Source organism: Phasianus colchicus, chromosome 16 (assembly GCF_987193195.1).
Source record: "Phasianus colchicus chromosome 16, bPhaCol1.hap1.1, whole genome shotgun sequence".
Lineage (NCBI taxonomy): Eukaryota > Metazoa > Chordata > Aves > Galliformes > Phasianidae > Phasianus > Phasianus colchicus.
In genome coordinates this window covers 10,064,927-10,079,695 of record NC_143451.1, presented here as the reverse complement: position 1 = coordinate 10,079,695, position 14,769 = coordinate 10,064,927, and the positions used below count along the sequence as shown (strand labels likewise).

At 50.6% G+C, this 14,769-nt stretch overlaps 1 protein-coding gene, 1 long non-coding RNA gene and 1 other non-coding gene across 5 annotated transcripts in view; 1 reads left to right on the top strand and 2 right to left on the bottom strand.

Moving 5' to 3' along the window:
- Positions 1–3: 3 nt before the first annotated feature.
- On the bottom strand, positions 4–481 carry LOC149915760 (uncharacterized). Its single transcript, XR_016471641.1, has 2 exons — positions 433–481; positions 4–229 (listed from the first exon to the last, which is right to left on the bottom strand). It is a non-coding gene; the product is annotated as an uncharacterized LOC149915760 (long non-coding RNA).
- On the bottom strand, positions 298–384 carry LOC116237685 (small nucleolar RNA SNORD60). The gene has a single exon (XR_004168776.1). It is a non-coding gene; the product is annotated as a small nucleolar RNA SNORD60 (small nucleolar RNA).
- A 289-nt stretch (positions 482–770) lies between the features above and the next one.
- TRAF7 (TNF receptor associated factor 7) overlaps positions 771–14,769 on the top strand; it is a 29,032-nt gene continuing 15,033 nt past the window's right edge. The window contains exons 1-4 of one of the 3 annotated variants that reach the window (XM_031606492.2): positions 771–935; positions 10,110–10,228; positions 10,482–10,539; positions 11,625–11,716. In XM_031606492.2, coding sequence (XP_031462352.1) covers positions 10,148–10,228; positions 10,482–10,539; positions 11,625–11,716 — 231 coding nt within the window. In that variant the 5' untranslated portion in view covers positions 771–935; positions 10,110–10,147. Of the gene's footprint in view, positions 936–2,637; positions 2,741–10,109; positions 10,229–10,481; positions 10,540–11,624; positions 11,717–14,769 lie in introns of those variants that run through there. The other 2 variants (XM_031606489.2, XM_031606490.2) reach the window with 2 other exon arrangements.

Here is a 14,769-nt window from a genome sequence, read left to right as displayed (position 1 = left end):
AACTTCAAGTCTTCCGAAAACTTTATTGAATCTGTGAGCTATGAAGTCAGCCCGGAGCTCCAGCGGAAACACGGAGGCCGCCAAGCGGTGCGGGCCGGCCAGCGCTCAGCCCTCGCTTCCCCCCACGTGCGGTCCGCACCGCTCAGCGCCGCCGCACGCGCCCACCGGGCGCCAAGGGAAGCGGCCCAGGCTCCCGCCGCCCCTCGCGCGATCCGGTTCCCGGCGGGTCCTGAAAGAGAAAAAGCCGCGCGGTGAGAGCGAGCCGCACCGCCCGGCCCAGCCCCGCCGCGGGGCCGCGAGCCTCAGCCGTAAAGCGTCAGCAGTGGCCGCGGCCGCCCGCCGCCCTCAGACGAGGTGTCAGAAAGGCAGAAATCATCCCCGGCTCGCCCGGCCTCACGGCGCCCGCATAAAGCGCATAGCACACACACTCACCTCCACCCTGGAAAGACCGAAACGTGCGCTCGCTGTAGAATTTATACATACCTCACCGCCGCTATTGGTCAGGATGCCTGTGGATCCAACCAATCCCGAGCAGCTGAGGTGATCGCCGTCCCGCCTCTCCCAACGCTTATTGGTCGACGCTTTTCCTCTCTCCAATGGCGCCGCGCGGCGCAGCGTGGCCCGAGGCGTGGTCTGCTGTCTCCCGATTGGCTCCCGCAGGACGTCAGGAGAAGCCAGTAGTATCAGTGATTGTAGTGCGGAGTGACCGCGGGAGCGCCAATCAGCGCTCTGCCGAGAGGGCTGCTGGGAATTGTAGTCTCAGCGTCGCGGCGGCGCGGCGAGAAGCGGACGGGCAGGACTACAAGTCCCGAGGAGCGCAGAGCGCCGCTCTTCTGGCCCGGGCGGCAGCTGAGCCGCTAGACGAGCGAGAGGGAGGCCTGGGGCCGCGATGTGCCGGGATCGGGGACCGGCGCTTCGGCCGCCGCCGCTGCCAGGTACCGCTGGGGGAACCCACAGCCGAGCGGGGCCGGCGCGGAGCTGCGGGAGCGCTGGGAAGAGCCGGGCCGGGGACTGCGGGGCGCTCACGCAGTGTGGGACATGGAGGGGTGGATTTCTGTCACCGCTCCCGAGCCGTTCCTGACATTGCATGGAAGCGTGGGCGCCTTCCAGACCCGTGGCTGTCCTGTAATGTCGGAGACAGCGGCTCAGGCTCTGCTGGGGCCGAGGAACGCGAGGAGAAGCGTGGTACGAGAGCGGGGGGTGGGCTGGGGGCGGCAGGCCGGGCTGAGCGCTGTGCTGCCCTCGGGGGAGCGGTTCTGGGCGCCTCTGCCTCACACCCGGCAATGGGGGGCCGTTCTTTGCTCCGACCCCGGGGCGCTGACTGTGCCTCCTCGTGCGGTTTCCCCGCAGTGAGGTATTGCAGCCTGCCCGAAGCAGCGAGCTCCTGCGAAACAGCTGTTGCGTGTTGGCCGCGTTTCTCCCGCTGGTTCCTGCGGGCAGCCGCAGTGATCAGTTCGGTCGCAGTGTGTGAGAGATGGCCGTGAGAGCCCTGACAGAGCGAGGAAGGCAGTGTCGGGGTTGGCTGCTTGCACGGTGGCTGCAGGAGCTGTGGGAGGAGAGGAGCAGATCAGGAAATGTGTATTGTGTGGGGGTACTGACCACGAGATCAGAAAGAACAGAAAGTTCTGTCCTCATTGCATGTCTGGCGAGAGGAAATCGAGGAGTTTGGGGGTTTCCCAAGGGTCAGGCTGGAAGGTGTAAGATCTGGGCTCTGCTTAGTGCCCTGCAGGCTCCCCCTGAGTCCTGGGGTGTCCCTGAGTGCTTCTGTCCCAGGTGGGGTTGTGAAAACGCTGAGTAAATCTGGCTCACAGAGAGCTCTGGGTGGGCTGGTCCTGAGTGCTGGACATTTTGCAGTTGTGGCTGAAGTTGGGTGATGTTCAGCAGTCACCTCATGGGCTGAGCATTGGCTGATCCTGAGGTATCTCGTAGCCCAAATTGGCACTTTCTGTAGTCAAGTCCAGCTATGCCGGGAGGAACGCACTTGAGAGCAAGTCCTGGTTTCGCTAACCAAACACTTGAGTAATGTGGACACTCTCAGGCTGTCAGACCTCTTCCCTCCATTTTATGCCTGTTATAATCCCTCCATGCACCCCCCCACCATGGGCAGTGAGGTCTGTGCTGGCCGTGTTCGCCTGCCCTGGGGCTGACTGGGGACATAGCAGCTGTCTGGGAGAGGCTGTTGCACCATGGACCCCCATCCTCAGGGCTATATGCTGCTCCTCACTGGCCCCACTCGGCAGCAAGGGAATGCTCTTCCTTTCTGTGCTAATGAGTTAACTTAGTTAACTGGTTTTCACTGGAGCGTCTCTGCCAGCACAGACTGTGTCACTCTTTGTTGGGCTGCTCAATATTCAGTATTATGAACAGTTTGGGAACTGCCTAAAGAAATCGAGACACTCAAACTCCCTTCAGTGTGAATGGTGGACGATCCTGTTCCTGCAGATTTCTCAGGTCGGAGGCATAAAGCAGTGTGTGCTCAGGTTGTTTTCTCTTAACCCCTCTGGTCTGTGAGCAGCGCGGGGCAGCACGAGGATTGGCTGAGCTGTGGGATTTTCCAGCCGAATTTACATGTCGCCCACTGCTCTGCATGCCTTTCTATTTACATCACTGGGGAGCAATACACACATACCCGCACGCAGATAGCGGAAGAGGCATTCTGACCGAGGGAAGCCTGTCTGCAGCTCAGCAACTGGATCATGCTGGTGTGTCACCAGGCCCCGCTGTGCTGGGGCTGCCAGGGGTGAGTCCTGCGGGGTGGCGTGGGCACAGCACAGCACGGGAGCAGCAGGGCAGCACAATGTGCATGTTGTCTGGATGCCATGGATCAGGCATGGTGCTCGCTGGCAGCAGAGTGAAGGAACTGTTCTCCTCCCCGTGCCGTAACAAGGAGCAAGCGGTGTCTGAAATCCAGCGTGGGCTCAGAAGCAGGTGCCTGTTGCCTGCAGCTAGTTGGAGCAGTGTTGAGCTAGTTTTGTGATCCTCCTTTGCAAGGACACGTAATATGTGTGCAGCAATGCAGCGAGTGTTTTCTGGGGTTGTTCCCAGTGGTATCAGAAGTATGAAACTCTCTATGTTGTTTAAAGAACTGGTGCTGGTGAAGTGAGGCAGCGTCTCACTGCCTCTCCCTTGTGTCCCAAACCATTGTGACTGCAGTGCAGCTGCTGACTGTCTGCTGGAGTAATTTAAACACAGCCTTCCTAGCATGGTGTGGGACACTGAAGCTCGGTAGATGTGCCACAGTTGAAGTGTCGATCTCTATTGATTGCTTCAGGAATCAAAGATTTGGAGCTTGTTTATCTAAGGGCAGGACATCACTCGGCTCACATGCTGCCTGTAAAGCACTACAGTTTCTGGGTTGCTGGCTAAGAGTCCCTGGCAGTGTTAGCTGCTTTGGATTGCGCCCAGCTTGTTCTCGGTGGAAAACTGTGCAAAATAACCCAAAAAAGGCACAGATGACTGAAATTCACTGGGACCTTTTATTTGGGAAGAAGCTGATGCATTTCAGATGGATCTTTAAAGTGCTCGGATCGCACCCAGAAGGCAAACAGGAGCATGACATCGAGTTTCAAAGCTTTGGAATATGTTTGGGGAGAGCAAGGGAAGGAAGTGTGATATTTGGTACATTTTGAGTAATGATGACAGGCTCAGATTTCTTGTGACTTTAACCTGGCCAGGTTACTTTCTGTTTTTCCTCTGTTGCAGCCTTGTTGAAGCACAAACTAACCTGGCCTCAGCCACCTGCACAGTGCTGGCAGAGATGAGAGGTGAGCAAGGCAGTCAGGAGCTGCTGGAGAGGTTTGCTGTGCAACCTCCTGCTGTACCTGAAAGGCATAGGCTTTCCTTTCTCATGGGCTGTCCTGCCACGACAGGGTGTTGGCAGGAGTGCTCCACGCCATGCGCTTTGCTGCTTACCTGGTATGTCATAGAGTTCCTTGTATGTAAATTGTGTGTGTTGGGGGAATTCCTTATTCCCTTTACTGGGCTGTGCTAGCTTTGTAGAGAGCTCCGAGCCTGACCAATGCTATTTGGAAGTTTTATTATGCATTTCTTGTGGGAGCCCTTTGCCATTTCCAGTGGCTCCCAGGATTGTGAAGGAATTTGAGCCTTTCTATCTATTGGATTTTTTGTTCTTTAAGTGAGAATAAGAGAAAGATCTGAAGTGTGCAGCACTGTAGTTTTAGGACCAGTGTTAAGGCTCATTGTGTATAAGGACCAGGTGTGAGAGCTCTGCTCATGCCCATTCCAGCCAAGCCAGCAGCAATGTGCAGGCACTCAACCAGCACCAACCAGGGCCAGGCGCTGCCAAACTTCGTCTGCAGCCTCATGTGCAAGGAAAATGATGTGGAAGGTGGATGCTTCCTAAAATGGAAGTAAAGCCTCAAGTATGGCTTTTGTGACACAGAAACTGCATTGAACTATGGCCTCTGTTCTAACTCAATTCTAGTGTTTTGGGGAAAGTGAGATGCATAGTTCCACCAGAGCAGTTGCTTTTGATCCCGTTACAGCCACATTTGAAAGTTATTGCTTTAGGTTTTAGTGTCAAGTATAGCAAACAGCCAGTCCGTCCCAAGGGCTCATTAACCTTATGGAAGAAAAGAACATTTACTACAAAAGTATTTCCTTTTCTGAACTGTATTTGCAGAAAGGAATGGCAGCGTTCAAACAGCTGTGCTTCTGTCACACTGCTGGATGTGCCCTCTCAGCTGCGCTGTAAAATGAAGCACTGGTAAAAGCAGCAGCAATTAAAAATGTCACATTTATTTTTCTTGATGACAACGCTGTACAGCTCTGGTCTCCCATCAGCTCAGAAAAGTTTGTAGGGCTTTTAAAAGCAACGAAAAGACTCGTGCATGATGAAAAGCCTTTCTGTTCCGCAGAAGCGAGGAACCACCAGCTGGAAGTGCCATGTTCTGTTGGTAGGACCGAGCTTCATTTCACGTTTGATCTTCTGGCACTGACGCACATCTCAGCACACATGGCTGGCTGTGTTCAGGTCACCCCAGGGTGCAGGAGGTGCCCACAGCTCCGTGCTCAGCTGCAGCTCTGTGCGGCTGCCCTGCAAATGAAGGCTGTCAGCATGTGAGCCTGACCCCTTTCCACCATCCATTTGCCTCATGATTTCTGAGCGTTCAGAGCAGATGGATTAGGAATGTGAGGAGGCATGTCCTCGATGGATCCTTCCATATCCATTTATAGACCTGTTGCACATTACTGAGTCCAGTCCTTTCTGAACCTGTCATTACTGCATTTCTCCAGAGCGTGCAGCAACAACAGGCACTGGTGTTCCCTGTTAGTGGGGTGAAGGAATTGCCTGCATCAGATCAGCCTCCTGCTAGGTTCACTGGGCACACTGTGACAGAGGGCTGGGGGAATAACAGGCCCAAGTTTGGTTTACTCACAGGCTTCCTGACTTTGTAAATCTTAATTGGCACAGGAGAGTTTGTATAATCTGCACACATGGAGATTTCACTACTTAGATGACCATGTGGAGTGAAGCTAATTCAGCAGTGCTTCTTGGGGACCCCGTATTTGAAAGCTATTGCTTTAGGTTTTGGTGTCAAGTATTGCAAACATCCCAAGGAATCATTAACCTTACGGAAGAGAAGAATGTTTAATACAAAATGTTTTCCTTTCCTGAGCAAAGGAATCACCTGAGGAGCACCCAAGGAGATGCACCCTCTCCTTCCCATGCTGTGAGATGTGTCTGAGTGATCTGTAGCTCACCTGTGTTCTCCAGGCCCGTGTCCTACAGGTCAGACTAGATACTCATTGTTGTCATAATCACAGTGTTCTTTAAATGCTGTTGCTGAATTTCACAAGCACTTACGAAGGAGTGCTGTTTCCGCCAGAGACACTGAACAAGAAAGCCAGTGACTGCACTGGTGTTGTGGGGTGCAGGAAAGCTAGGTTTTGAGCTCATGAGCCCTGCCTTTTGCATGCTTTGTGCACTGCCCTCCCCATTCAGGCTGCTGTGGACCACTGAGAATCAGTTCACAGTTGGAAAACAATGAGAACACCTCATTAGTGCAGAACAAAGTGAACAGAGCCTGCCCAGACCGGACCTGCAAGGAGAGGTCTGAGTCCCCTGCTCTCAGCACCCACCTTCTGTGGGGTGGTGCTCCGTGTCCTGCTGAGCCGGGCTCCTGGAGCAGCTTAGCTCACTTCAACTTCTGTAATAGTATTTCCCCAGTGATGTACCAATCCTCTAAAGGATGTGTAACCCTTCCTGTTCTGGCTGTGGTGTAGTAGAGGAACAGAAACTTGTCTTTTACCACAAATACGTGGGCTGTGAAATAAGGAAATTCACTTTAGTGCAGCCCATTCCCAGTTTGTGGGGTAGCCTCACGCCTGCCTTCAGCAGCACACCGTGGCTCATCTGCCAGTGAGCACCCCTGGGGCTCATACCCCTGTGGGTATGGTTTTGCCAGCCCTGCTGTGGGTGAATAGCTTCACAGATAGATTCAGTGAACGGAGAGAGGAAGAAGGAAGAACAAAGCAGACACAAGGCACAGGCTGAGCTTTGTGGGTGCAAAGTTCAGCGCTGCCACCGTGCCCACAGGGCGGTGCCCACACCAGGAACTGGCTGCAGGGTCAGGGCTGGGCAAATTACACAGCATATGTGGAGGATGTGCCCTCTATCATCCCTACTTGTGCTGCGTGTCCCCTCAAAGCCTTGGACTTGTTCTTAAGGATGGCTGTAAGGATCTTCTGCTAAGCATTGGGAACCGCTGAGTGAGCTCTGTGCCATCCTTGCAGCAGGAGGTGCCAGCCCCTCTTATGGGCAGCAACCCCTCAGCAGGGCCCTCCCTCATTCAGGTGCAGTGCTAGGGCAGCAGCAGGAAACAGCCAGCAGAGAATGGCTCTGCTGCTGTCTTTCTGGGCTCTACAAGAAGGGAGCTGCCTTTTCCAGCTGTCTGCAGCTACTGGTGGTTGGGTTTTTCCTTGCAAGGATTACAAAACTAGGAACTTTCGGGCTTTTCTTCTTGAATCTCCAAAGCCTGCATTGGTCCCTGTGTTGTGCAAATGCTGAAAACTAGCCCTTCCCCTACTTTGCATCTGGTTGCTATCAGCCTTGTGATTCAGTGAATAACGGATTCCCACAGCATCTTTTTTCCAAGGGATATTTTTCCTCCCTCTTTTTACTGTCAAAAATAAACACCACTCCATGCACAGAGTGCCTGGGTCACAGACTGGGTCCGTGCAGTGCTGTGCTGCCTGGACACACAAGGGCTTCCAGCAGTTCTTCATGCACAGGGAGCTTGCCCTCTTGCTGTGGCTGCTGTTTTGCTGTCAGCCACAAGCAGACCCTGCAGAGTCCATCAGGATGCTGATGTCCCGTGTGAGCGCTGCCGACCCGCTGCTCTGTGATGCTGCTGGAAGTGCTTGGGATTTCTGCAGCCCCTTTGTGTTTGGTTGTCTAAGAAAGACTTGGAACCCGAAGGATTCTGTGATTGCTGGTAAATTTCAGTTACTCCTTCTAGGTCACAGGGTGCATGTCTTTTGTAACACAGGCTTTCACTGTGTGGTTGTCAGCATCTCCTGCGGATGTGGTTCTGCTCAGATCCAACAGGTCCAAGTGCTAAGCCAAGGTTCAGAGATCTGGAGGGGATTTTGTAAGTGCTTTGGGAAGCTGCTATTAACATCAGGAACACCATCTTTTTTCTGCTTCCTTTTAAGTTCTTTGATATCAACTGGCAAAGGCCTTTCTCAGTGCCTTGTGGCAGAGTGCATTGGCAGGCTGCTCTACAGGCACGTCTGCTCTGTTGAAGTCACTCCTGTATTCGATGGTTGCAGAGATTTGGGCTGAGATTGGCTGTTTTTGTGGTAGCTGGTGTTATGCACATTAGCAAATATTCCACCTGACGTTTTTTCCATTGCTTGCATTCCTCTAGTTCCTATTCAGATGAGATGGAGGGCAGGTTACCTCCTGCTGCTCACAGGTAGTTTGCTCAGCCATGCTGCAGGGTTTGGGGTATGAGCAGGAAGTGGAAAATCCCTGTGTTCCAACCCGTGCTCCCTTCCTTGCTTTGGATTTATCCATGATCTGTTGAAGTGGGATCTTTCATTCCTCTAGGTGGGTTTTGGAGCAAGGGAATATGCATTTTACTGGGGAGGTGCCCTGAATGCTCCTGCTGCAGGCAGTTTGGAGCTGTTGCAGCTGCATTGCAGCTGGGAGGCAGCTCCTCAATCTGCACAGTGCAGCAGCACGGTCCTGCTTCATTCCTGCTGTTCTTGGACATCAGCTTAGCATTTCCTAAGGGATCTGGCATTTGCAGGCAGCCAGGACAGAGCTTCATAATGTTTGGAAAACATTATTCATATCTGTGTTTTTGAGATAGTCTTGAGCTTGGTTTGGGGTTTTTTGTTTATTGCTTTGGGTTGGGTTTTTGTTTGTTTTTCTTCTTTTTTTTTAGCCTGTAGCTTTTCTCAAGAGTTTAGCTCCAAGGGCAATGATCTCTGTGGATGCTGTCCCATGCAGGACACAGTGTGCTGTGCCATGCAGCAGAGCAGTTGGGCAGGGGCTGGGGACGGCTCCAGCATCATGATTGCAGTGTTTAAAGTGTGAGCATAGGATACATGCAAAGCAGGGGTTTGTGGGCTTGTGACTGAAGGAGCTCTGAAGGGTCCCAGCTGCACTGCTTGGTCACGTCACACCCTGAGCCTCAGTTTCCCCATCTATAAAAGAGGTGATCACACACTGTTATGAAGTGCTTGGAGATTTGGGATGTGTCACCTTTGGATAAAAGAAGATCCTTTGCTGGGAGGAGCCAAGTCACCTTGCTTCCTGATGAGCCTGCAGCAGGAGCAGCTGCATGGAGAGCAGCCCCAACTTGGCTGCAGGCAGATGTTCCTGCAAGGAGTGGGACCAGGACCACTGCCCTGCCCAACTGCAGCCGATGGTGCTTGCAGGAGGAGAGCCAAGCATCAGCAAAAAATGGATTTGGGCTGTGTTTTAGTCAACTGTGTCTGGCCAATCAGTTCTCACTACTGCTGTTTGTCTGGTCTGCCTGCTTAGCCCTTGGACTCTGGCTGGCAGGGAGAACACTAAGATTTAACTGTACCTTGGATAAAAAGGGATCCTTAATCGGGATTTTTCCTGAGCAGCTTATTCCTGGAGCACTGCGGGCTGGGACAGGCTGTGAGTGCCAGCAGTGACTTCCAGCTACAAGGATGAAGGGGCAGCCAAGGAGAAGAGCTCCCTGCTGTGCTGAGCCCACAATGGGAACTTCTGTCCCAGGCAACATGGCAGCATGGAGCTGCAGCTCCTTCCTGGGGGAGCAGCTTCAGCACCTCCTCTCTAAAGTTCTTTCAGAACCCCCCAGCCAGCGTCAGGTTTCAGCAGAAGTCAAAGAAAGCAAACTCCATGTGCTTCCACAGATTATTATTGTGCAATACTCTGACTTTGCAAACTTGAACCCGGTAAACAGCTGAAGAAGAGCAGTGAGCCCTTCTGCTGCCTTCTGAGGGAGGGGATTTCTCTCTCTGGTTGATGATATATGGGCTGTTTCTGAACAGGAACTGAGTGAGATCCAGATTCACAGGTGTGTTAATTGAAGTAAGGTTTCTTTCTTAGAGGGATAAAGGCTTTCGTGGTGCAACTTTACATCCTTTTGCCCTCTGTGCATGCGCAGCTCCTTTGGACTCTATAGGCTCAGGCTTTGTCCAAGGCTTTAGCTCAGACCCCTCTGCCTGTTTGGGGTATGGTGTGCTCCGTGCTGGGACTGTCAGACACAGCTGGCACATGCATCTCTATGGGTCTCATTTGGAACAGAGTGATAGTGGGACAGTGGGATGCTGTCTTTCTTTGGCTGCTGAGGAGTCTCATCTGCAATTGAAGTGATTGTACACTTGTAAAATGATGATGAGTGTACCAGTATGTGGGAGATTAAGGAGTCATTTAAAAAAATGCTGGATTTTTTGAAAATGCTGAATGCTTCTCCCAGCAGTGGTTTGAAGGGGCTTGACTTTGACCTTGCCACTTGCTTCTGAAAATCCTGGCTTATGTGAGTTTAGGTAAATACTTGGACTTAATAGTAGAGGAAAGTGTTCCCTGAGCCTGGAAGATGTACAATGAACCTAACTCTCTTTCTGTCTTTTTTCTTCCACAGAGCAAACTTCCCATGACTAACAAGTGCTGGTCTAGATTATGAGCTCAAACAAGAACGCTCGCTTCAATCGTTTCTCCAGTGGCACACCAAACATCAGTACTTCAGAAAACACTAACGGGGTAAGTGTGGGTGCCCTGAGCACTGGGCAGGGGCTGGGGCTGCTTCTCACGTTCTCATCCTTTCCTTTGAGAAAATGATGACAATGATGGAAAATTTGATACTGTTTCCCCTGAAAAATCACAGTATCCACAAATGAAACTTAAGAATGCATACAGGCTATATTCATATATAGTTACCAGTTCAGGAGAAGTAAGGAGCCTTCTATCTGTGCTGCACTGATACAAACTGACATTCATTCTGTCTATATTTCAGACAAGAATGGAAACAACTTTTGGGCCGGCGTACTCTGCTGTGACCACTATCACAAAGGGTGAGTGCATTTCATGTGTGGGGCTTCTTCCCAGAGCACTGGATGAGAATCTTATCAGGCTTCTTCTCGTCGTTGTTTCTCATCGTTGTTGGTGCAGTCACTGTGTGTTCATTGCAGACAGGTGCCAGAGTACTGTTGTTAATATTGCACAGCTCAAGTGTTACTTAATCACAACATCTGCTCACCAGGCATGATGGAATGAGCATGAGCAGAACAACTGGGAAGATCTTGCTGAAATTAGGATAGTATAACAGGATCTGATACAAAGCTTAGTTTCAAATCTTATTTGTCCATGTGACTTCTCATGCAATCGTTACCAGGGCTGAAAATTCTGGTCTTCACTCTTTGCCTGTGTGTCACTCTGTACACTTTGGTAAAACCTCCATGGTCATTTTTAGCTCAGACAGGAGGGGGCGTGAATGTACCTGCTCATTTAAAATTCTTCTGCTTTGTTCTTCAAAGCCCAGCAGGTGAGGAGTCTGAGCTCTGGCACGCAGTATGAATGTGGGAAGAGATTTGGTTTCACTTTGGAATAAAAATATCCTTACTTTAGTAAAGACAAGAAACTGGCACTTGACACTGATTTAGATAAGGAAATTAATGACCTTCCAGGAGGAAATGTTTGGATTACATATGTAAACTCTAGATCATTTTGGACTCCTGAGTATTTACATTTAAAATTTTGTGTCAGTCAGTAATACTATCCTTATGCAAATCTCTGACTTAGTATAGCATGTTTCTGTTGTGCTACTAGAAGTATCCAAACCTCCCTAGATCTAAGTGATCTGACTGATCACTTATGGGAGTGGAAGGTTTCCTTTTATTAGCATTTTTAACCTATGGGCCTGGGAGGAAATTATCTATGCTTTTTGTTGGGCTAGCTACCTTCAAAGGATTGTGTGCACTTCAGCAAGTTGTCAGAGATCAGGATTATTGTGTACTGATGTGTTCAGGTCAGGAACTGGCATAGGGGAGTCCCTACTCTTCTTTCTTCCAAGGAGCACTTACAGCTACAGAAAACCTGTAGCTTAGAAATGTTACTAAGGAGCTTTTTTTTTTTTCTTTTCTTCTCATTTGCCTTAAAGCTGATGGAACCAATACTTTTAAGCAGCATCGTCGGACTCCATCTTCCTCCAGTACACTCACCTACTCCCCACGAGATGAGGACGATGGCATGGTAGGTGTTGCCAAGAGGCCCCTCATGACTGGCTTAGCTGGTTGTATCTCAAATGACATCTGGTGTTCCTCTGTCTCCCTCTGCATTCCCATGCACTGTTACATCAGCTATAGATGGCTAAAGTGGAGGCAGGAGCAGACTCAGCATTTCCTGGCTGCTCCCATGGTTAGGCAGTGGGGCAGCAGAGGCTGTTTCTGACCTGGGCCATTGGGCTGGTTGCTGGGCCTCATTTTCAGACTGTTTGAAAGCAGTATGTTGTCACTGCTTTCAGAGTTTGAGAGCTACAAATCCCACAGACCTACTGGTAAGGGTGTACCTGCCTTCTGTTGTAAGCAGAATGCCCTGACCTTCCTGGGCTGTTGGCACTGATAGCTGTGGCTGTGTCAACTTCCATCAGCAGCACAGCTGATCCTGCAGCTATGACTAGAAAATACATTCCTTCTTCCACCTCCAGGTGGGGCTTCTGACCACAGGGAGCAAGACTGAAACCTGCAGTGGGATGTCCAGCCCTGCAGACAGCTCAGCTCCTGGGGATTACATCAGCAGGGTCTTCTCAGAAAAAATGTGCCCATGTCCCACAGTGTCTTTGCAGGGAAGCACTGCCTGGTTTTGTATCCTCACTCAACTTACACACTACTTTTTTGGCAATTTAGTGACCCAACAGCCATCAGGATTAGTTGCGTAAAGAGAAATGAAATTGAATAAATCGATTAAATCAAGATTGGCAACAGCAAAGCAAACCTCAGCAACAAAAACAGCACTTGATCAAGTGCCTGGTGCCCCAGCCCCAGCTCACAGCCACAGGCTCCTGCTTAGATTTAGGCATGTGAGTAGGAACCTCTCCATTTGAAGTGAGTGCATGTAGACTTTGCCAGGTCAGGAGACCCAGCTTCAGAGCCTGGGAAAGGTGGATCACTGCTGCTGATTCATTTAGGCTCTGGGGTAACAGCAACAGTGTGGAGCAGCAGCACTTCTTAAAATAAATTTGACACCAGATTGCAAAGAGCTTTATTGTCAGCATCCTATAAAGTTCCTTCTGTTGCTCAGAGATCTTGCTGTGTTTTATGTGAGCATGTGTTTGTTTTTCAAAAAGTCCTTTGAACATTTGGCTCATATCCTTGACAGACACAGCTCTCCATCACATCACTGACCCCAGGGTGCTGAACCAGTGCTTCAGACAACCACTGACTGGTTCAGCACTGATCCAGTGGGCCAAGTGCTGTGCTCACTGCTCTCTGTTCATGGCTTGTGCAGTTCTTATGGAGTAGAGATGAGGTTTTGCCGGAGGAGCAGGGATGCTGGGGATACTACATTTAGTCCTGTTTGATGGAAAAGCTCCCTGGCTCCCTTGGAAACCTGTGTTACACAATGAGGTATGCAGCCAGTAGGGGAGGTCTCTCCTAGGACCTATTCTCAGTTGTCTTTCTTGGACAGCATCAGTCCACCTTCCTGGAGTGCTAAGTGTTGTTAAGCAAAAATAGCAAAAGGAGTAATGAGTGGTTCAGGAAGCAGCCTGCAGCATGAGGTGCTAATAAACCATGAGCTGCTCTGCTCTGCCTACTGCTCCAGACAAACTTTCGTTAACCCCTTTATGAAGCTTTCTTTGCTTTGTTAAGAAATAATCTGGGATTTCCTTTCCTGATCACTCAGTTTTACCCTTCTCCAGGGCTTGTCAGCCATCACAGAGACAGCTGGAGAGAAGTCAGAGCCCTCCTGTGACCTCTCTCCCTCTTCTTTCTTTTTAAAGTTTCTCTTAATGAAACCTAAAGCAGAGCGGCGAGGCAGGGATTAGTGAGCATCTGCTGTCATCCTCCCTGAAAACAGTGCCACGTGTTCCCAGCCTCGGGGAGCAGGAGCGAGGGCAGCATTGGAGCGCTCATGGAGAGGGTGGGAGATGACCTGTTCTCTGAATAGGTTCTCTGAACTCTGCCCTAAAGATTACAGCTGAATATCAGGGCAAGTGTGAACGGCTGGATAATCGGCTTGCTGTGGCTGTCCAAGCTTTCAGCAGTTCACAGGGAGCTTTGCCTGTGGCTGAGTTACCAGCCAGCCACAGGCTATTCAATCAAAAGATGTGTGAGCACTCCATCCTTTGGGTTGTTTGAAGGTGGTGTCTTACACCTAGCCAGGCCATGTCTTACATCTAGCCTGCTGGAAATGCTCTTGGCTGCAGCCTGATGATGCACACGGGTTGTGCTGCTGCTAAAACTGCCTCTGCAGAGCCTGCCTTTGCTGCCCTCATCTCTGTCTCACTTCCAGAATAGGAGCTATGCACAGTCATTCTTCTTGTTTTAATACCTTGTGTTACTAGTGGTAACTTGTGTTACTAGTGGAGGAAAATAATGAATGGATATGCATAAAATTGATTTACTTCATAACTATTCTTCCTCAAGGTATTTAGCCAATAAACATGCCTTTTATAGAAAGAGCTTTATACTTTGGCTTCTAAGCAGATGCAGCATTGCTGAGTTCCTGGGATCCCAGGATCATAAAAATTACAGAGTGGAGCAGTGTGAAGAACCAGCAGGATCCTGTGCTGCTCCTCTCCTGCAGCCCAGTGAGGACTGTGCTCCTCCTGCAGTGCACTCTCTCTGAAGCTCATTTTGCATCTTTTATTGCTGAATTTCCTGACTGCCCCCCCAGCCTCTTTCATTAGTTTCACCTGCTCTTGGGTGCGATGTTCCACGTTTTCACCCAGGGCAGACTGAACACGAGCAAGGCACTTTCTGTGTGCAGGGTAGCAGAGAGAGCAGCCTGGTGTGGTGTGGTCTGCTTGGAGATCCTCAATTAAGTGGTCCTGCTGCTGTAGGCATGGTACTGCAGGTGCAGACATTTGAGGCACAGGGCATCTTGATGCTCAGTGCACAAAGTTTTTGGCTTCACTCTGCCATTTTTTTGTCAGCCCATTCATTCTGCTCCTTGAAAGCTTGAATTGCTTCTCCCTACACTTTTCTCCATCTGCCAGAAGGATCTGTTCCAGAGTAACCCAGCAGTAGCTGTGTTCCCGGCTGCTCTAGACCCCTAGTCCCAATGGTCTGAAGTCTCCATTTTGG